Source organism: Chanodichthys erythropterus, chromosome 14 (assembly GCF_024489055.1).
Source record: "Chanodichthys erythropterus isolate Z2021 chromosome 14, ASM2448905v1, whole genome shotgun sequence".
NCBI classification, from domain to species: Eukaryota; Metazoa; Chordata; class Actinopteri; order Cypriniformes; family Xenocyprididae; genus Chanodichthys; species Chanodichthys erythropterus.
In genome coordinates, this window is record NC_090234.1 from 30,369,344 (window position 1) to 30,391,404 (window position 22,061).

At 38.0% G+C, this 22,061-nt stretch overlaps 2 protein-coding genes across 3 annotated transcripts; one reads left to right on the plus strand and one right to left on the minus strand.

The window, feature by feature from the left end:
• Positions 1-85: 85 nt before the first annotated feature.
• Positions 86-8,781, plus strand: acp6 (acid phosphatase 6, lysophosphatidic). Its single transcript, XM_067410637.1, has 11 exons — positions 86-201; positions 900-1,068; positions 1,393-1,521; positions 2,849-2,979; positions 3,394-3,473; positions 3,589-3,676; positions 6,402-6,534; positions 6,623-6,723; positions 6,829-6,921; positions 7,244-7,409; positions 8,165-8,781. Exons 2-11 carry the CDS (start codon positions 907-909, stop codon positions 8,297-8,299), a joined length of 1,218 nt encoding a protein of 405 aa, XP_067266738.1. The 5' UTR covers positions 86-201; positions 900-906; the 3' UTR covers positions 8,300-8,781.
• A 156-nt stretch (positions 8,782-8,937) lies between these two features.
• Positions 8,938-19,364, minus strand: si:dkey-229b18.3 (uncharacterized). 2 transcript variants are annotated; one of them, XM_067410636.1, is made up of 7 exons: positions 17,726-19,364; positions 14,404-14,477; positions 14,075-14,309; positions 11,533-13,679; positions 11,041-11,250; positions 9,939-10,041; positions 8,938-9,843 (listed from the first exon to the last, which is right to left on the minus strand). In XM_067410636.1, exons 1-6 carry the CDS (start codon positions 18,048-18,050, stop codon positions 9,940-9,942), a joined length of 3,093 nt encoding a protein of 1,030 aa, XP_067266737.1. In that variant the 5' UTR covers positions 18,051-19,364; the 3' UTR covers positions 8,938-9,843; position 9,939. The 2 variants fall into 2 exon arrangements, with proteins under 2 accessions (XP_067266737.1, XP_067266736.1); XM_067410635.1 differs by having other exon boundaries at positions 8,939-9,843; positions 11,458-13,679; positions 17,726-19,362.
• Positions 19,365-22,061: the final 2,697 nt, after the last annotated feature.

Consider the following 22,061-nt stretch of genomic DNA (forward strand, 5'->3'; position numbering starts at 1 on the left):
GTGCATTTATGAGTATGGTAAATGTAGTTTTACAATATGGTGTTTCCACTTTTGCTCAGAATGAACAGGTAGACTATGAAACTACATATCCCAGAATGCACCTCACCGTCAACCGGCGTAATGTTCAATCTTCCTGAAACTAAAAGGAATGAGTGCAATTCAAAACCAGTGGAATTAACTTGCCGGGACTGAAACCTTCAGGTTGGTGATATTTAAAAGAACTTTCTCTAGTGTACCTAGATGTTTTTACTTTACTTAATAGATTAAAACTAGTGCTTGATATTTGACAGTTTGCAAGAGCGTATGAAACTTGCAGATATGACAGGCAGGCAGCATTACTGAAAGAGACAGAAGTTGCTGTGTTTGAGTCACTTATGGAAATGTACTGACGCATTTTGATATAGCCTATATATATATATATATCACAAAAAACAAAATATATGTAAGCTACAGTTGTATACAATGTAGAAACCATGTATCCAACGTGATAAATTAACTAATGTTATTATAAGTATAAATACGATCTGTAAAGAAAACAATTAATTATTATAAGTGGATCGTTATGACATATGTACGTTAGTTGACACCGTTTTAAATCATCACGAACATTTTAGGTTAAAATGTATATTTGATATATCATAACTGGTCACCTTTTCTTTTAGGTTTTAATCACATTTTAGGTTTAACTAAGTTCGTTTCAAATGCTCCTCTGTTGCGACCAATGAATTTTCGAAGACAAACATTCCATGTAGGCTTTCAATTGTTGAGGTTAAAAAACTCTATATTAATTAGAAAATAATATGTAGAGTGTTGTTCAGTTTTACCTGGAGTACTATGTCACAACACAGGACATGTCAACATACCAAAAATGTCAAGTCAAGTGTTTATGTCTCTTTCAGGTGCATCATGTGGGCACGTGTGGGTCTGGTGGGTTCAGTGGCCCTAGGGTCAGTGTTTTGGTTTCAAAAGAATAAGGCTGAACCCTCTCCATACGAGCTTAAATTAATTCAAGTTTTATTCAGACATGGGGCGAGGACGCCGCTGAAATCTATACCAGATGTGTTGGAGGTAAGAGAGCTGATTAGTGTCACTTCAGTGCCCAAAGTTGCAATGTTGTGTGATCATGGGGGTAAAAAACTATAGGAATAATAATTTTAATATAATAAATATAATACAAAAGATGATGGGACAAAAAAAACCCAACAAGAATCTAGAGAATGCACAAATGTGGCATTATTCTTAATTGTTTAAATGTCTCAGAATCATTTGTCAATCTCATTCCTAACAGCATGCTTTTTTTACTCCGAGACAGTGGCACTGTCATATGTCTTTAATAGTCTACATGTTGATGCTAATTATATCCAGTATGACGCAGGGTTTTTGCACCCCTAGGCACAATGGGTCCCTGAGCTACTAGAAGCACCCGCTCACACAGAAATGGACTATATGATTACAGACCTGCAGGGGGGACCCAGACCCCCAGCTCTTGTGGAGGACAGCTACAGGGAAAAAATATTGACGGTGAGTTTGTGTTTATGCATTTGTGCCACATTCTTATCGCCTGGAAAATCCAGCCTCACTGCTGTACCAGCGGATGAGTCTGGTCTGCCATTGAATCAATTCGATTTCTAGGGCGGAGCAAATCCGAGCAAACAGGAAGCGGAGTAAACTAATCAGAGAAGGGCGGATATGACGTTAGCAAAGCGACAAGAGAGTCAACAGCGAAAAGTAAATAATGAATGTGTTTTTGGTCACTTAAAACTGAATTCACGGCGGAATAGAACAAACTCTCGGGTCTCCCGTGCGCAATCTTTGTTGATATTGAAGGGATTTTCGCCGCACTAGAGTGACGCTGTTTGCGTCACTGAAATAAACTAATCTGATTGCACGGTATGGTTTGGAGTTGACTCGAATCGCGACGGAGGGCAGACTGACCAGACTGATATATCTTGTAGAAGATATATCAGTCTGGCCTTGCCAGGCAAACATTCTTATACAACGGAAACTGTGTTTTGCACAGAGGATTAGAAAGGATCCATCTTGTGGTTTCCCTACTGAGAGGTAACATTAGGACCACAACTCTTTTTAATGAATAGGTTTGGCTATTCCAGTGAGTCCAGAGCGGGCAAATATTAATGCTACTTTATAGCTTAGTTTAGCTCCAAGCCTAATCAAACACACCCGAACAAGCTAATCATTGTCTTCAGTATTACTAAGGTTACAGGTAGGTGAGTTTTTTTATCAGGGTTGGAGCTAAATTCTGCAAGACAGCAGCACTCCAGGACTGACGTTGCCCATCCCTGTTCTACAGAATTGTGTGCATCCAGCTTTGTGGCAACAGTTTGACGAGGGTCCTTTTTTGCTCCATTGTGACAATGCCCCTGTGCACAAAGCAAGGTCAAAAAATAAAAAGGTTTATTGAGTCTGGTGTAGAAGAACTTGACTGACCTGCAACAAAGCTCAGACCTGAATCCCATTGAACTAAACCCTTTCTCCCAGCATCAGTGATGCTTTTGTGTTTAAATTGGACAAAATATGTGCAGCCACATTCTAACATATAATAAAAGCTTTCTGTGAAGAGTAGAAAATAAAAGAGCAAATGGTTTGGAAATGAAATGCTCAGCAGACATACTGTATGGTTGTGTTGTTTGGAAGTCTACATAGTTCTAGTGATATAGTGTCATTTACAGGCATGTTTTGAGTGCATGTTTGGAATGAAGTGGATTGATAGTAAATGGCAGTGTCAGACATTATGTAAACATTAGCATACCTAACTGTTTAGATGGAAATTGTGCCAGGTTGTCACATAAAAAAAGAATGACACTGACTTTGGCTCCTGCTTTCATAGGGTGGAACTTATCCAGGTCAGCTGACCACGGTGGGCATGCAACAGCTGTACGATCTTGGAGTGAAGTTACGAAAGAAATACATACAGGAAGAGCCCTTCCTCACACCTTCTTTCAACCCTAAAGAAGTTTAGTGAGTGATATTGGCGATTTTTCATTCAGATTTTTATATTGTTCGACACCGTTTTGCTGCTGGCAAAAATGACACCTTAAATTGTATTATATTGAGGAGAAAAAACGGTAAGAATTAATTTGTTAACATTAGTTAACTAGTTAACTTTTTATTTATTAATCTTAGTTTATGTTCATTTTAACATCTACTAATACATATTTAAATCTAAGGTTGAATTTGTTCATATTATTTAATTGAACATGAACTAACAATGAACAGTTGTATTTTTATTAATTAACATTAACAAAAAATAATACTTTAACAAACAAATTGCTAACGTTAACTAATGGGACTTAATTTATATGAATGTTTATGGCTCTGAATTGCATCATTAAGCTAAATGAGTAAGATGGACTATCTGTCGTTGATTTACAGCATTCGCTCTACCAACATTGTGCGCACCATTGAGTCGGCTAAGTGTTTGGTGGCTGGACTGTTCCAACAGGAACAAGCAGGTAAGGTGGCAGCTCAGCTATGCTTTTTTTGTGTGGTTTGGTTGAGTAATGGATGAGATGAGCATTACACACTCCTGTGTTTGCCTTTCCATGTTTGATTTTCTCCCACTCTAAGGTGTTGTGTCCATCCTCACTGATAAAGCTGAGAATGAAGTCCTCTATCCCAACTATCATGGATGCAAGCTGCTCAAGCGGCTCATTGGGTAAAACCTGCTTTATTTTGATAATAATGATGATAATAAACTTAATATAACATTCATACTGAACAACAGCTCAAAATGGAAAGTTAATTGAGATTTTTTTTTGATAATGATAATAATAATAATAAAATACATTTAAATAAAAAATTCCAAGAATTGTAAGAACTACTTATTCCTAAATGTTCCTAAATATTTAACCTTTTTTTTTTTTTTCTTTAATTATTTGTTTATTTAATGAGGTTTGTACTTTTTTCCTGGTTAAACAATACTCTAATAACAACATTATACTTTATTATAATGAAACATTAGACCTTTGCTTTGGTAAAATACACTACCGTCCAGAAGTTTGGGGTCGGTAAGATTTTTTTAATGCTTTAGACGCTTTTAAATAAGTTTCTTATGCTCACCAAGGCTGCATTTATTTGATCAAAAATACAGTACAACAATAATATTGTGAAATGTTATTACAATTTAAAATAACTGCTTTCTATTTTAAAATCAATTAAAAGTATTTAAGAATTTTCAGCATCAATACTCCATTCTTCAGTGTCACATGATCCTTCAGAAATCATTCTAATATGCTGATTTGCTGCTCAAAAAACAGTTTTATTATTGTTATTAGAGGTTCAACAGATCACAAAACTCACGGTTCGGATCATATCATATTGGGGGGTGGGGGGTAACTTTCCATTTATTACTTAGCCCACTTTAACAACTCCAGTATGACAGCAGAAACTACTAGCCTAACTAATAGCCTACATTATTAAAGGCAAGTGAACAGACTGTAAAAAGAACCAATACTGTACACCAATTACAAGCATAGATATACAACAAAAAGTTACAAATAAAGTATAATGTCTAACTGTAGTATTAATTTTCATGTACAGAAATTTAATAATTAAATGTAGAATGACACTGTTCACTGTATAAATTTAATATAGATTAACAGACAATAGCAAGTATTTATAGGTTGCTGTCACTTTGAGTAAGACCCCATGCACGCACACATCCGAATTCTCATCTCGTTCAATTAAAGGTGCCCTCGAATGAAAAATTTAATTTATATTGGCATAGTTAAATAACAAGAGTTCAGTACATGGAAATTACATACAGTGAGTCTCAAACTCCATTGTTTCCTCCTTCTTATATAAATCTCATTTGTTTAAAAGACCTCAGAAGAACAGGCGAATCTCAACATAACACCGACTGTTACGTAACAGTCGGGATCATTAATATGTACGCCCCCAATATTTGCATATGCCAGCCCATGTTCCCAATATCATGAAAGGCATTAGAAAAGGGCAGACATTAACGTCTGGATGTGCACAGCCGAATCATCAGACTAGGTAAGCAAGCAAGAACAATAGCGAAAAATGGCAGATGGAGCAATAATAACTGACATGATCCATGATATCATGATATTTTTAGTGATATTTGTAAACTGTCTTTCTAAATGTTTCGTTAGCATGTTGCTAATGTACTGTTAAATGTGGTTAAAGTTACCATTGTTTCTCACTGTATTCACGGAGACAAGAGCCGTCGCTATTTTCATTTTTAAACACTTGCAGTCTGTATGATTCATAAACACAACTTCATTCTTTATAAATCTCTCCAACAGTGTAGCATTAGCCGTTAGCCACGGAGCACAGCCTCAAATTCATTCAGAATCAAATGTAAACAATATAACAGTATACAATACTCACATGATCCGACGCATACATGCCGCATGCATGACGAACACTTTGTAAAGATCCATTTGAGGGTTATATTAGCTGTGTAAACTTTGTTTATTCACTGTTTAAGGCAAGTGCGAGCTCCGTGGGTGGAGAGCACGAGAATTAAAGGGGCAGCAGCATAAATCGGCTCATATTTAATGATGCCCCAAAATAGGCAGTTAAAAAAACTAATAAAAAAAAATCTATGGGGTATTTTGAGCTGAAACTTCACAGACACATTCAGGGGACACCTTAGACTTATATTACATCTTGTAAAAAAACGTTCGAGGGCACCTATAAGATATAACCTAATGTGTTTACGAGAATACTTGCCGAGAAGGGTATTTTGATTGACATAATGCGTGTATGTATCCATCCAAGTGCACTGACGACGCGAAAGAGAAATAAATTTGGAGTTCGCGAGCTATATGTAACTCGCCCCCCTCTCTGTATCTCTTGGCTATCTAGGCTATGTGCGCACCAATTACAGTGTGGGGTGCGATACCGAAATCCTCTTTTGCCTCTTCTAGCACTGGAATGGTTTTATATCTATTTAATGTGTAAACTAGCAAGACAAAACACGTGCAAATGATAACCTTTCACTCTATTGCAGTTAAACTTGCAATTGATGCGCGAATCACATGCGTCCCAAACCGTGGGGCTTGGTCCGTACGGATCACGTATCAACAACGATCCGTTTAACCACTAATTGTTACTATAAATGTTGAAAACGGTTGTGCTTCTTAATATTTTTTGTGGAAACTGACTTTTTTTCAGTAATCTTTGATGAATAGAGTTCAAAAGAGCAGCATTTATTTGAAATATGTCTTTTTTAAAATTGTCATGTGTCTTATGTACTGTCACTTTTCATCAATCATGCTAGCTAAATAAAAGTAATAATTTCTTTCAAAAAAAAAAATCCTCCTGACCCCAAAGTTTTGAATATTAGTGTAAATGCCCAAAACGGGTCTAACATCATGTGTCTGTGATTGACTGTGGTGCATCAAATGTAGTCATCGTTGGGGAGAATCATCCACGCTTCCTGACATTGCTGCAGACCTCCAGAGCATCCAGAGCTCCTTGGGTGTTAATCCTCATCAACGTCTCGACTTCATCCTCATTAGAGATGACATGGTGGCCAGAGAGGTAAAGTGTCCCCTGTTAATACATTCTACACATTCATCTGTGTTAGCTATGTTTTTCAAATTCAGTACTGTTATATTATTGATCCTAGACCCATGGCCTGCCGCTTCCTACAGCTCTGGAGCACTGGAGGAGTATCGTAGAGCAGAGAGCAGTAGATATGATCTATCACATCTATGAGCCCAGTAAGAGGTGAGGGCCAGGGAATCCTGCTATAGATTCTTAAGAAGAGAATGTAAGAAGTTGCTTATGTTTTAAGGTCTCTGTAAATGTTTATTTGCTTTTGTTTGTCCTCAGGCAGAATTTACAGATGTGCGTGGGTCCACTTTTCCACATACTCCTAACCAACATTGAGGACAAAATTCAAGGCCCAACTTCTAAACCAGACAGGTGTCTTCATTTTGAACAGTGCATCTATTGTTTTATCATTTTAAACGTGACTTATTTGAATGTTTAGGTTAAAAAAATGTTTAGGTTGCTTATGCAATCCATATTTAAAAATTAAACTTGCAAAATGACATTCAAGCGTCCAAAACATTTTTTTTAAACAACTGTGTAACTTTCTCTACATGCTATTTCCAGACAATAAATGTCAGTTACAAAACTTGAGAGGTGCTGCCTCACAGTGGTCAGACTCAGAGATCACATGCGTAAATGTCCTCTTGAAAATGAGATATTTAGAGTTGCTGCTTGTGTGTTTTTGTTGATACAGAAAGTTGTTCCTGTATTCTGTGCATGACACCACACTGATGCCTTGTCTCATGGCTTTGGGGGTTTTTGACATGAAATGGCCGCCGTATGCAGCTGACATCACACTGGAGCTGTACCAGCACCGTCAAACTAACCAGCACTATGTTAAAGTATCTTACATTGGCCAGGTAAGACCATTCACACAGTAATCAGGAGGTAAAATGCTAAAAATAGGTACACTACTGTTCAAAAGCTTTGAGTTGGTATGATGGTATGGATGAATTCTCTTATTCTCACCAAGGCTGTATATATTTGATCAAAAATACAGTAAAAACAATAATATTATCAAGCATTATTACAATTTAAAGTAACTCTTTTCTATTTTAATAACTCTAAAATATATTTTTTTCTTGTGATGGCAAATTTGAATTTTCAGCAACCTTTACTGCAGTCTTCAGTGTCACATGATCCTGCTGATTTTCTTATAATGTTGAAAAGTGATGCTTTTTAACATTTTTGTGGAAACTGTGATTATTTTTTAAGGATACTTTGAATAGGAAGAATGGCAATTATTTTAAATAGAAATCTTTTGTAACCTAGTAAATCTTTCTCTTTTGATCAATTTAATGAGTTCTTAAGTTTTTTTTTTTTTTGTAACACTCAACTAATAACTAATAAAGCCTTATTGTAAACTACTTTAGTTAACATGGACTAAGAATGAACAATACTTTTACTGCATTTTGATCTTAGGTTAATGTTCATTTCAACATTTACTAATACATTATTAAAATCTACGTTTTGAGGCTTACATCCATCACTTCTTCTGATATCACCGAGCATTAGCAAGAACTTGTTGCTTGTCATTATTGCTTTAATGCTAAATCTGGCTAGATCTTTTTTGTGTTGTCTATCCACATTTTGAAGCTGTTAATTATACTTGCAGGACCAAAAAATCCCAGGCTGCAGTGATGTCTACTGCCCACTGGACGAGTTTAAGAAGGCAATGGCTGTTTACTCTCTACCTACTGAACGTTACTTTGCCCTCTGCAACAGTGCAGATGACCATCCCAAACTCTGACCTCTCACTAACACTCAACTCTTGACTTTGCCCCATAAAACACAAATGTTGTGGTCTGGGCTGTAGAATCCTCTGTATCTTGGGTCTCTTCTACATGGATTCAAGTGTTGATAACAACAACAACTAAACGTATCAGAAGTCTTATGTTTAAATTCTGTCAAGTCCTTTCTTAAGGAAAATGACCGAATGTAACAAATGAGAAAATGTTTATCTGCAGTGTACAAGTTGGTAAACAAATTCATTCACAGGCTGTTATAATATTAAGCATACATTTCACAGCAAAAATCTTGATAATGTGTGAATTTGTGCACAAGTATTTAAATGGGAGTTTGTGTGCAGTATCTCCATTAGGTGCCTTCATTTCAGAGTATCAGTCATCTGAAACTGCTACAGATTTTGCTGCAACCTCACATTCTTTTAACTATGACATTTGATGTTTTAACGTCAAATTAAGTGCTGTTCGAGGTAATATGCAAGTCAAAATGGTGAAAATGTTCTTACATATTCACTACTGATATGCATATTTAATTATGATATAATAAAATATGTTCTGCATTTTACTTTGTGAATTCACTAGTGTAACAAACGAAAATACCTCAAAGTACACAAATACACATGAAGCAAAGTATAAATTTTAAAATGCAAAAATTTATTTATATGGCTATTTGGTCGTTCTACATTTTAAACTTGTGTTTCAGACAAAACACTTCAACATTTAAAACTTCTTCATTAAAGTCCATTGCATTGTATGTTAAAGAAGGATATGCATAAAAAGTCAGACAAGGAATTATCAAAGGAGGGGAGGGGGAAAAAAAATAAAATCACATTAGACAATTTGGGATTCCCTTATTTAAAAGACAGTCATTGTCTCATTTTGAAAAGTTGTAATCAAACAAATGTTTTCACAAAATTGTATATACCCAAATAATGGCATTTCACCAATGCTGGCTAACCATTTTGTGACTTCTAGAATAACTAACTCCATTTACCCAACCTTCATTTAAAAATTCCTGACTAATTTCTGTAATAGTTTTTCTAAAACATTGCCAGACAACCACACGTTTAGGGCAGTCCACTGGCTCCACTCCAACATTCAAGTACATCCCAGTCAATCGCATCTTTCTTAGGTTTCAAAACAAAGCTAACATTAAGTGCACTCAAGATTATGCCATTTATAAAAAATAATCATAATAACAATAGAAATAACAACTGTAGTAATTACATTAGTAATAACAAATTTAAAGCATTCTACACAATTCTCATTATACATATATCACCTTGACCATCAGTCTCTGCCCCCCTGAGAAAAACAACATGGGTTCAAGTTCTGGTTTAACACATCTGTATCAATTGCAAAGCAACTTCAGCTTAGTTACTTAAATAATAATTATTGTGAGGAAAAGGACCATTTAAACCATCATGACATTATTTACATGAATAAATTCAACCTCATTGTCATACATCACAGATCCTTGGTATTTACAGCGTTAATATTTAAAGAAACAAAGCTTTGCTCCTCTTCATTTAATCCTGTGTCTTTTCACCTAAAATTTAAAACAATAAATTAAAATACTAATGAAGAAAAAAAAACTACAGAAATCAACAGAAATATAGAGATGTCTGTGGATTACAGACTGACCTCACTGAGCAGCAATGCACTGGCGGCATTTGTAGAGCTTGGGATTATGTGTCCTTATGTGATTCCTCACATTTCTCTGTCTGAAGAAAGTCTTGCTGCACAACTGCAAGAGAGAATTAAATGTGAAAAAGAAAAAAAAAAACAGATATAGAGGTACAAAGTAAGAGGGAAAGGAAAACCTTTAGATGACTTGGGTGCTTTTTTATTGTGGTCTTTTGTCAATTTTATTAAGTGGAGAATAGACTGAAATTATGGAGTGAGCAAGGAAAAATGGAATTAAAGGGTTAGTTCACCCAAAAATAAAATTTGTGTCATGAAGTACTCATCCTCATCTCGTTTCACACCTTTAAGACTTTCATTCATCTTTGGAACACAAATTATATTTTTGATGAAATCCGAGGGTATCTGAACCACACATAAGGCAGCAACGTCACCTTTTGAGATCCAGAAAGGTAGTAAAAACAAAAAAAAAAAATAACGACTTCATTCAACAATTTTAACTATTGTCATACATAATTGATGTAGTGAACTGGCCGGCTCCTGCGTCAGCATCACACGCCTGCGTCGTGGTGCTCACGTGTTCAGTTTCAGCCAATACTGAGTCGGCGTTTGGACATAAACAAGGAAGCCTGCACTGAGTCCACTACATTAACTATGTGCGATAACAGATCAAATTGTTAAATAAAAGTTATTTTCGTTTTGTTTTTGCTCACAAAAATATTCTCTTCGCTTCATAACATTAAGGTTGAACCACTATAGTCACGTGACCTATTTTAACAATGTTTTTACAACCTTTCTGGACCTCAAAAGGTGCAATGACGTTGCTGCCTATGACATGACATGAGGGTGAGTACTCAATGACAGAAATTTCATTTTTGGGTGAACTAACCCTTTGATGTTGCAAGCCGGATTTAAACCCATGCTGCTCAGTCAATATGCTGGACGTGCAAACCGCTCTGTCACAGCTCTGATGGTTCTTTTTTACAATAAGGGCAAATAATCAGCTCTACCCCTCCTTTTATTAAAGCTTTGTACAGTAGACCGGCACATTGCTGGGATGGGAAGGGAGCACCTCCCTGATCTCAGGAGACATGATACATACCGGACAGGGCCAGTGTTTGCCTTCAATGTGCTTGATCCGGTGCATAATAAGGGCATCACAATCCCTGTAGGTGGCTCTGCACTGCAGGCAAGCATGTGCTCCACTGGAGGTCCGACCGTGAGGACTCTTCTGCTGTTTCAGACGTGCCCGTCGGATAGATTCCAGTAGGACGGAACGGCGACTGCTCAGAGGAAGCAGCTTATTTACATTCTATGAAGACAAAACAGATAAATATTAGATTTTTTTTTCAAGTATTTATTACCAATTTAAATTTAGTATCATTCTTTCCAACGATTGACATTTGAGTACTACTTCCCTGAGCCAGGCTGCATACAAGTTTACAATACAGTTACGTCACATGCCTTTGTCATAAGATTAAACATCACCAAATGCTAGTCTTAGGGAAACTTTTATCACCTTTGTCTTTGTAGGCTCTTTCTTGACTTTACAGCTCCTCTTGCTAACTTGGGGGTGTCTAGAAACTCGGCTAACCTGTGACCCTTGGGACACGCTGGTTTCATCCCTCTCTGTCTTCACTCGAATAGCAATCCTTTGGGAAAATGGTGAGTGCCTGTTGCCAAGTCCTGCCCAGTGAGGCCCATTTAGGCCTGTCCGATCTGGCATAATCCTGGCCCTCACCCGATCTCTTCTCCCCATGCCAGGTGATGAATGGGAACTACTTCCATGAGAGACCGAACGAGTCAGGTAGATGTCCATGCTCTCCTCCTCCCGTTTGATGCCACTTGGCTGCCGACAGAACCCAAAGAGGAAGCCTTGATCCAACAGTTTGACAGGCGGTTTGCTCTGACGCTTGCCCAGGTCTGAGGGATCACTGGTTGGGAATGGCTGGGTTAAGGGCAAGGGGTCAGCTGGCTCTTCCTTTATCGTTTTGTAAAGAGGATGGCTGTGAAGATGTTGATGGTTGGAAGCATCCCAGTTCATGACACCATACTGAACTTCAGGACTGTCCTTTCTTTTCGAATGTTCCTTTATTTTTCTGTTTTCCTTCACCTGTGTTCCTCTTTCAATTCTGCTGTGCTTTGCTTGTGGCACTCCTGTAGTACGGTTGCATTTTGTTTTGCTTTCTATTTGTTTTGAACTCTTAGGTTTACCTGTTGGGGGACGCCCAGGTTTGTGCCGCTTTGTGTGCTGCAAATTTGTTGTGGCTACTCTTACTGTGCGATCTGCTGGTGGGCGACCCCTACGTCCTGGTGCTTTAGGGGGAGTTGCCTGGGGGCTACAGACAGTATTGCGACGGTGAATAGGTTGCAGGATGGCACTGTCTGAAGATTCTTGTTTTATCCTGAGCATAGTACTTTTTGAAGGGGACGAGGCATTGTGTGCTGGTACTCTACCTCTTCGTGCAGGTTGGGAAGGTGCTTTATCTTGATTTTTATGGTGACGTCTGAGCGTTTGAACGATTGCACTGGAGTCTGTGTGCAGCAATGACCTGCTACGTGTAGCTCTTGCAATTGGCTGCACAGGATCATTTCTTTTCCTTTTGGACCTTTCTTGGTTCCAAGATTCTTGGAGTTCTATTTTCACTGGTCTGTTCAGCAAGTCCATTCTGCTCATGTCACAGAGAGACAGAGAAGGATTAACGGCAGCAAGCACCCCTAAACTGGTTCCGAATCCCAATGGGACCACTTGTGCACGAGGTTTCCGCCGGGCTGTGAGCGAATAATCACTTACTTTTAACTTCCTAAGTCGTTTTTTCTGCCCCCAACCGGACAGTTCTTCTGGACCGGTTACCAGGGATTTCCTCTGCAAGCCAAGGAAGCTAAGAAGACGGTATTTCTCCTGAGCACGGGGACTGTGCACCTCTTCTTGAGAGACTTTGTTACATACCTTCTCCTCCACATACTCCTCCTTTACCTTTACTGAGGTATCATGGGTCAAAGAAGTTGCCTGAGATTGGGACGGAGTCACTGAGAATTCACACTGAGGCTTGTATGTCCGGTAGGAAGAGGACTTCCTCTTTCTCTTAGTGGAGAGGTCAATTTTCGGCAGGAGTCTGCGCAAAGCAAGTGCAGCGCCAGGTGAAGAACGAAGCAGACGGCGTGATGGAAAGGAAGAACGAGTAGAGGTGCAAGGAGATGTTGAGATGATTGAAGATGTGGGGCGAGAGGCAGTTTTTTTCTTACAGGATGGAGATTTGAAGTCCATGAGCTTCATTCTGCGATTTGGGCTGCATGGAAAGCCATTTTCCTCAACCTGAAAACTGAACGGGACTTGCTGTTGGAACTGAGGATTTGAGGTTTCTGTTTCAGATTCATCTGTTACCTTATCAACAATCTGCTCACTGTACTGTGCTTGGATGTTCCAGGAAGACCCAGAGCCTTCTCCTTCCTCATCCTCTCTCTTCCTTTTGAGTCCCACTTTCCCTCCTGAAGCTGAGGAGTGGTCTCTCCTGAAAGGTCCAGGCATTGAATTATTTGGTTCACCAGGAGTGCTGTGCATTCTAGAATGTAACTGACAAGTCTCTCGCTCCCTTTTGATAGCAGAGCAAGCCTCAAGGGCAGGCCACATGCGTAGATGGCGGGCCATGGCACAAACCTCCGTCAAGATGTCCAGATTCAGATTGAGGGTGGAAGTGTAAGAAAACTCTAGTAAAGCAAGGAGGCTCTGCTCACTGAATCCTATATGAGAAACCATAAATAATAACTTATTAATGCCCTGAATGATAAAATAAAAGATATAAGTGTGTTAACATAGGATAATGACAGTCTAAAGGTTAAGGATGGAGCTGTGGCAGGTTCAGTTGTAAAATAGTTATATATTCTTTCCTATGACTCCAGTCCTAGAAATTATAATTTTAACATTCCCTAATATTCAAGGTTTCCTATGACTGTGGGAACCCTGTAACAAGTAAACTTTAAACAACCAAAAGCATCATCAGAGAAGACTACAATGGCTCACCTTAATGAATAAAATATGCTTAATAATTTAAATAATGGCCTTTTTAAATTAATACAAATGTAAACAAACACTGATTTTGAAACTGGTTTAACTTGAATTTGTACTGCACCCATACCTGTGAGGTCAACATGTGACTGGGGATCTGTGGCTGAGTCCATTTCAGTAAATAACTCCTGGAAGTACTCGCTCACTGCGGCAAGGACTGCTTTGTGGGCGACGAAAGACTGGCCATCACCAGTTTTCAGTGTGATATCACAGAAAAGCCCTGCTTCCCGTTGGCTATTAAGTTTACTTAAGACTTGATGACTATGCGATTCCACCATCCTGGAGATAAGTCCCACGTCGGAACACTAGAGACAGAGACAAAGTGAAAGTAAGAGATAAAGTCAAAACAGTAATCCTGACTGAAATGTGGATAAATAGGTTTAAAAACCATAGTCTTACCGCTGATCTCTCAGACTGACTGCGTTGGCATTCCTCACAGCCAAAGACATAGTCTCTGACCTGAAAATACATTCCTAAAAGAAAAAATACATTTTTACAGAATTATTACAGAGAAGGATTTGATGTGTGTCTATGCAAAAAAGAAAGTCAGTGCTGTCTGACCACTCCTATTCTACAAGTAGCTCAGTTCTGTGTGGGCATTACCCATTCTCTTTCACTTTCACATTACATAGACTAAATCAGCTGACATCTAGTGTAGGAATCTCAATTCACAGCAGGTGAATTTTTTGCTTGGCAATGAAAATAACACAATCTTAAACAGAAATATCTGTCATAATCATCTCTTAGGAGTATTGCACTAGTCAACTCCAGTTAAATAAGAAACTTGCCAATGTAAAAAGTGGTTAAGTGTGGTAAAATAAATTTAATGTATATGTATATATTATATTTGATTTCACTTTAAAAAATATATACATGCAGATATGAATAATAAGGCTAAAATTTTAAAAATAAGGTTAAAACATGCTTTTGTGGCATTTTATTCTCCAGGTAAAATCCAAATAAATATCTGTTTTTAAACAATATTAGAATGAATTGTGACATGAAAATTGATGTTACTTTGAAATCTTCTTTTTACCAACTTGCCAAATCAGGATACAAACTTGTCCAAATATCAAATACATTCATAAATTCCACTCTCAGTTTTATAAATTAAGATTTCTAATGACCTAACAAAATCAACAAGTCATCAGCAATTTCAAATTTGATCCACAACTGCAACATCATATTAGACATGGGCATATTGTCCGCAATAGGCTTACTTGTTTGTCTAGTTTGTAACAAACTCATTTGGCAAACTAAGGTGTTTGTGGCACAGGGCAAAATACCCAGCTGTTCAACAATAAGCTGTATTGAGAAATCACCCATGGTGCAATTCATTGAAAACATGAAGCAGCACACCAAAAGCTCAGATTATTACTCCCATCACAATAAGTCCAGACTTGCCAATGAGAGTGAGAGAAGAAACAGATATGTCTCACTCCAAACAGTTCTCAGAGGACTGTGGAGTGGTATAGCTTAGGAGTTAAAGATCTACATTAAAGTTGGTGAGTTTGAACCCTCAGAAGAAATGAACTTTTATATGACTGGTCAGCTGACAAATGACTAACCTCTATTCCAGTGGGACAGTGTCCCTGAAATAAATGGACAGTAGATTGAGCTGAATACTGTCAGCAATCTACAAACCGTTGGATGAAAATCCATTGCTAAAATAATCTAAAGTTTAGTTGGCATTTGGCTATTGGCTGGAGTTCAACCAATGATCTGAAATATCAAGCAGTTGTGAGGATTTTTTTGGTCAGTGTATTTTACCTCTCTAACATTGATGTCCACTTAGTAATAAATTCACCAAGTAGACATTTAGCCAAAGCTTTTAATACACAAATTACAGGTTCGGTGCTCCTGGAATAACCTAAGGTTAAGTGTCTTAAGTGCTTAATCAACCCATATCTAATTCAACAACCTTTTAGTTACCAGCCTAGATACTTAATCACAAAGCTGTCATCTAATACCAAGCATAACTAAATGAGATCTGACATTCCAAAAGCAGTTTAAGAATTATAAACATCATAAGAAGTCTCGAGATATGGTGGCCCTGAGGGAGAGCTTTGCCACCTCCAAATCCACCTTAAGGATGCAATGCAGCATAAAAGTCATTCTAAAACAAGCCAACTCTAATACACCTCAACTCCTCCAATCAAAAGGTTCTGTGTAAATAAAATGCTATCATAGCTACCCTAAAGGATTAGCCCACTTTCAAAAAAAAATTTCCTCATAATTTACTCACCCCCATGTCATCCAAGATGTTCATGTCTTTCTTTCGTCAGTCGGAAAGAAATTAAGGTTTTTGATGAAAACATTCCAGGATTATTGTCCTTATAGTGGACTTCAATGGCCTCCAAACGGTTGAAGGTCAAAATTACAGTTTCAGTGCAGCTTCAAAGGGCTTTAAACGATACCAGACGAGGAATAAGGGTCTTATCTAGCGAAACGATCGGCCATTTTCGAAAAAAAAATACAACTGTATATACTTTATAAACATATGGCCTATGCGTTTTGAAGAATACGGAAAGTGGAAGCACGTGCAAGGCGATCATTTGTGTTTATAAAGCATATACAGTATTTTTTTTCGAAAATGACCGATCGTTTTGCTAGATAAGACCCTTATTCCTCGTCTGGCATCGTTTAAAGCCCTTTGAAGCTGCACTGAAACTCTGCGCAAGTCCATTTAAGTCCACTATAAGGAGAAAAATCCTGGAATGTTTTCATAAAAAAAAACTTAATTTATTTTCGACTGACGAAAGAAAGACATGAACATCTTGGATGACATGGGGGTGAGTAAATTATCAGGAAAATTTTATTTAAAAGTGGACTAATCCTTTAAAGGGATAGTTCACCCAAAAATTAAAATTCTATCATCATTTACTCACCCAGAAGTTGTTCCAAACCTGTATGAATTTCTTTGTTCTGTTGAACACAAAGGAAGATATTTTGAAGAACGTTTGTAATCTATCTTCTTTGGGGCACCATTGACTTCAAAAAATATACTATTGAGATCAATGGTGCCGCAGAACTGTTCGGTTTCCCACATTCTTCAAAATATCTTCCTTTGTGTTCAACAGAACAAAGAAATCATACAGGTTTGGAACAACCTGAGGGTGAATAGATGACAAAATTTTCATTTTTGGGTGAACTATCCCTTTAATCACCTTAAAAAGACTTAGGGCAGAACTTTTGTACATTGGGAATTGATTGAATCATTGTATTTTGCCAATTGCTGTGTTCTCATGTGAGTGGCAGGTTGTCCCTCCTTCAGTCTAATAAACACGTCACCAGAAAAGAGATGCCATTGCAAGAGGGAGGGGAGCTTGTTTTGATTAAAGATAAAAAGGACACATGAATTAAAAAAAACAAAAAAAACAATGATGTGCACGGATAAATTATTAATAATACCGGCAATCACTCTAATATTCCATAAAAAGAAAATAAGAACAGTCAATTTTTATTTCATGGCAGTATTTCATCTGAGTCACGTTGATACTTCAAACATCATTGGATCGCCAATAGTCGCTGTTGCACGTCTCGCAGTAAATCGACAACTCTCGTGAATACATATATGCTTAAATAATTGAATATATTAACTCATTTAAACATGTATAAACTTTCATAATGATGACTTGATTCAAATTTCAGATATAATACTAACACTTAAAATGCATCGGTAGTAAAAACAAAATAATACCATAAGAGAAAAATGACAAACCTTCCCACCAATAGTGCTCGGCCACTAGTCTGTATGTGTCCTCCAGGGTGTGGTGCGACTTGCCGGGTCTCTTCTCGTGGAAAGTAGCTATGGACTGAAGTCGCTTGTCTTCAGCCAGCACCTCCCGATACTGGACGAAACCCTTCTCCAACTTTCTACGGTAAAGAGAGCCGCCGATGACCTCGAAGAAGGCAGAAGACGAGAGGGACGCGCAGCCGCCGTTCACATAACCCGCGCGTTCCCGCTGCTCGTCCGCCGAGAGTTTAGTAGTGCGAAAGGTGTCATCAGTGTCATACTGAGCACTGTAGGTGCATTCACTTGCCATTTTTATCGGATTTTTTTACTCAATACACTTTTACTTTCAGTGCAGCTTGTTTGTAATCGTCTCTCCTATGTGTAAAAAGCAGAACTTTTTAACTTTGCTTCATCCACCGACATTGAGACGTTTCTGAAACCAGTGATGCTCTGATAAGAGTCTATGAAGTGTTACCATCTGTTGGAGATTCAAAGGACATTCACAGCAAATCCTCAATATGGATATTTAAGTAGCAAGCGTAATGAATAATATTATGAATAAATAAGACAGTCTCACTAAACAGGTCTTAGACATCCGGGTTGCTTTTGTTAAGAAGCATTGGACTAGTAGCTGAAGTATTTTACAATAAAGTCCATCATCTTTGGTGATTAAGATGTGACTTCCTTACATCCTATCAAACGTGAAATACTCAAACTCCATGAGGCAATGAATTCAAGACAGATGAGCAACTTCCACCACCAAAAGCCATAAGTAAATCCTGACCACGTATTATAATTCAAATAAATTTGAATGACATAAAAATCGCAAACGTGGATGGCAAGTTTTCTCAATAGTCTGGTTGTCCTGGGAAACGGAACTGAACATAAAAATCAATCGACTGAAAAATGTCTCAATCTGTCAAATATGCAGTGGCTGCCATCCATTAATATGAAATTATTATTATTATTATTATTATTATTTAAGCAGGTACTTTAGGGCCTCCTTCATCAGATGTAACTGCAACTGAATTAACAATGTGTCACGAAACGCCAACTACGTCATAGCAGGAGATCCGAATGTCCAAATTTCTCGGCGGGCAGCAATAACAATCGCGCGGAAGGGTCTTCCTCTCGCGCGTGCAACTTGTGATTTCTTGAACTCGGTCTCAGCACGCCGCAGCTAATCTGTCGCGCGACCTATGCGCGAGACGCGAGGGTCTTCCCGAAACACATCCAAACGGAACGGCGGCCTCCAAAATCAACAATATCATCTGCGGTTTCCCCTCAACGTGCTCCGCGTCCGTTCATGTAACGTTAAAGCCAGTCAGATGATCAAATAATCCAATTTTTAACTCGTAGTCCTCTGTTGGTTGCCATTCGTCAACCTAACTTCGCCTCGACGCCCAATTGCCTCACCCCCTCCCTTCCTCGACGCACATTGGTGGAATCTTTAAAGAACAGAGACTGCGGACAACGCCATTGGTCAATGAGGCTGTCACTCACCGGGCTGTTTTCCCTACTTTTTCCCTACATGAAGATAGGTTGTTGACGTCAGCGTTACCTTACTTAGTGTCAAGTTTATCAATATAAAAAAGGACAACAATGAGAGAATATTGTTTTGCTTCGACTCGTTTTCGTTTTAGCCCTTCGTAGACATGTGAAGCTACACATATTTGTATTTGTCTGCATGATTTATTGGGGCAATTGATTATGTCATAGTTATTGTTATTATTTATTCACGCATTGAGCGCCGTCTCCATGGTTGTTCGAATCTATTGTAATATTTGTATATTTAGCCAAATGAATGAAGAATAAAAATGCTGTAATAAACTCATATTGTCAACGCAGTGCTTTTAAAGGTGTAGCTACATTATATGAAATGATTATAAAAAAAACAATGCAATCTGGGATTATTTTGGAGGAAACAAACAGTTATTGTCTGAATACACCCTCACATTAGGCTATCTCACATTTATGTTATTATATTGGGCCTGTGAATCAGCACAGTAGACTTTATTATTGTGTTTGTCTGATGGTACAGTGGGGAAAATAATTATTTGATCCCCTGCTGATTTTGTAAGGGTCTATAATTTTTTATGGTAGATTTATTTTAATGGATAAAGACAGAATATCAACAAAAATACATTATATAAAGGTTATAAATTGAGTTGCATTTCAGTGAGTCAAATAAGTATTTGATCCCCTACCAACCAGCAAGAATTCTGGCTCACACAGATTGGTTATGTGCCCATGTGGAACACAGATTAGTCCTGTCACTGTAAGAAAGTTATGTAATGTCATCTTGTTACAAGTATAAAAGAAACCAGTCCACAGAATCTGTATCTTCCATTCCAACCTCTTCACCACAATCATGGGAAAGACCAAATATCTGTTAATGGACTTCAGGGATAAGATTGTAGACCTTCACAATGCTGGATTGGGCTAACAGACCAGCAAGAAGCTTGTTGTGAAGGAAATGGAAGAAATACAAAATAACATAATTTGCCCTCTGTCTGGTACTCCATGCAATATTTTGCCTCATGAGAAAGGTGAGGGATCAGCCTAGAACTTCACAGGAGGAGCTTGTTAATGATTTCAAGGCAGTTGGGACCACAATTACCAAGAAAACCATTGGTAACACACTACATCGCAATGGATTGAAATCCTGCAGTGCCCGCAAGGTCTCCCTGCTCAAGAAGGCACATGGACAGGCCTGTCTGAACATCTAAATTGCTTGGAAGAAAGTGCTGTGGTCACATGAGACCGAAATTGAGCTCTTTGACATCAACTCGACTCACTGTGGTTGGAGGGAGAGAAATGCTGACTATGACCTCAAGAACACCATCCCTAAAGTCAAGCATGGAGGTGGAAACATAATGCTTTGGGGCTGTTTCTCTGCTATGGGCACATGGTGACTTCACCACATTGAGGGGGTGATGGGTGGGGCCATGTACCGTAAAATTCTGGATGAGAACCTCCTTCCCTCAGCCAGAACACTTGAAGATGGTTCATGGATGGGTCTTCCAGCATGACAATGACACAAAATATACCACCAAAGCAACAAAGGAGTGGCTCAAAAAGAAGCACATTAAGGTCATGGAGTGGCCTAGCCAGTCTCCAGACCTTAATCCTATAGAAAATCTGTGGAGTGAGCTGAAACTTGGAGTTGCCAAGTGACAGCCAAGAAACCTTAAGGATTTAGAGAGGATCTGTAAAGAGGAGTGGACCAATCCCTCCTGCAAGTTGTGCAAACCTGGTGACCAACTACAAGAAATGTCTTAGCTCTGTGCTTGCCAGCAAGGTTTTCTCCACCAAGTTTTATTACTTATTTTTTTAATGGATTTTTTGCTTGATATTCTTCCTATCCGTTAAAATAAACCTACCATAAAATTATAGACACTTCATTTCTTTGTAAGTGTTCAAACTTACAAAATCAGCAGGGATTATTGGGTTATTAATTGAGCAACACACACACATCTTCAATGCTGCACAACTATAATTGACACAGACAAAGAATAGGTAAATTTTTCTATTTACATACAACATAAATGACCAATGAGGTTGATTGACCATTGATCCTTGCCTTACACAAAACTCTATAGCCTTATTCAACTAATTTCCCTGCATGATGTGCTGAAACTTCCTATTTCCCTAAATGTTTGCAAGTTTGTGTTACATTTTGGGAAATGGTATTGTTTAGTGAAGTGAAGTATAAATTGTGGTGAGTAAAGGCTTCTTCTCTGATGAGCAATTGAAAATTATTCATATATATATATATAATATATATATAACAAATAAAAATATACAGTGACTGTGGTAAAACATCTTTGAAAAAAATGAAATAAACTTAGCCTGATGCCTGGCTTCAATAGCAACTGCCACAGGGAATAAAACAGTACTTGGAGGTACCGAAAGAAGACAAGGAACAGACATCTAATGTATTCTAATAGTAATTGACTGTCAAGAATCAGAGCAGGATTACTGGTAAAGAACATTCATAATGCAAACAACAATAGATTTCACGCTATGTCATTACAGGACATGTAATTTTTACAGGAACATTGCTGGTATATGATGAAACATAATCAGCTTTAGGCAGTCAAACTAATTTATGAAAAGATATGAAAAGAAAACAATAAAATATTGTTCTACCAGATCCACAATGCAAGGTGCAATGAAAGTGCCACATAAATCTGCCACAGGAAGAACATTAAAGCCTGTAATGTGCTTTACCATGTTTACGTTACATGTACAGTCCTCTGCTTGCTGATAACAACACAGTATGACTCAACTAACCACATGACATGGTTCAGTTAGCTGA

Bases quoted from the DNA above. Each gene is read 5' to 3' on its own strand.
- acp6 (XM_067410637.1), top strand. From the start codon at position 907: ATGTGGGCACGTGTGGGTCTGGTGGGTTCAGTGGCCCTAGGGTCAGTG. The intron at 1,522-2,848 runs GTGAGTTTGTGT...CTGCTTTCATAG, and splicing joins ACAGGGAAAAAATATTGACG to GGTGGAACTTATCCAGGTCA. The intron at 3,677-6,401 runs GTAAAACCTGCT...CATCAAATGTAG, and splicing joins CTGCTCAAGCGGCTCATTGG to TCATCGTTGGGGAGAATCAT.
- si:dkey-229b18.3 (XM_067410635.1), bottom strand. From the start codon at position 18,050: ATGGCAAGTGAATGCACCTACAGTGCTCAGTATGACACTGATGACACC. The intron at 13,680-14,074 runs GTATGGGTGCAG...TTTCTCATATAG, and splicing joins GTCACATGTTGACCTCACAG to GATTCAGTGAGCAGAGCCTC. The intron at 11,251-11,457 runs GTGATAAAAGTT...TTGTCTTCATAG, and splicing joins AAGAGCCTACAAAGACAAAG to AATGTAAATAAGCTGCTTCC.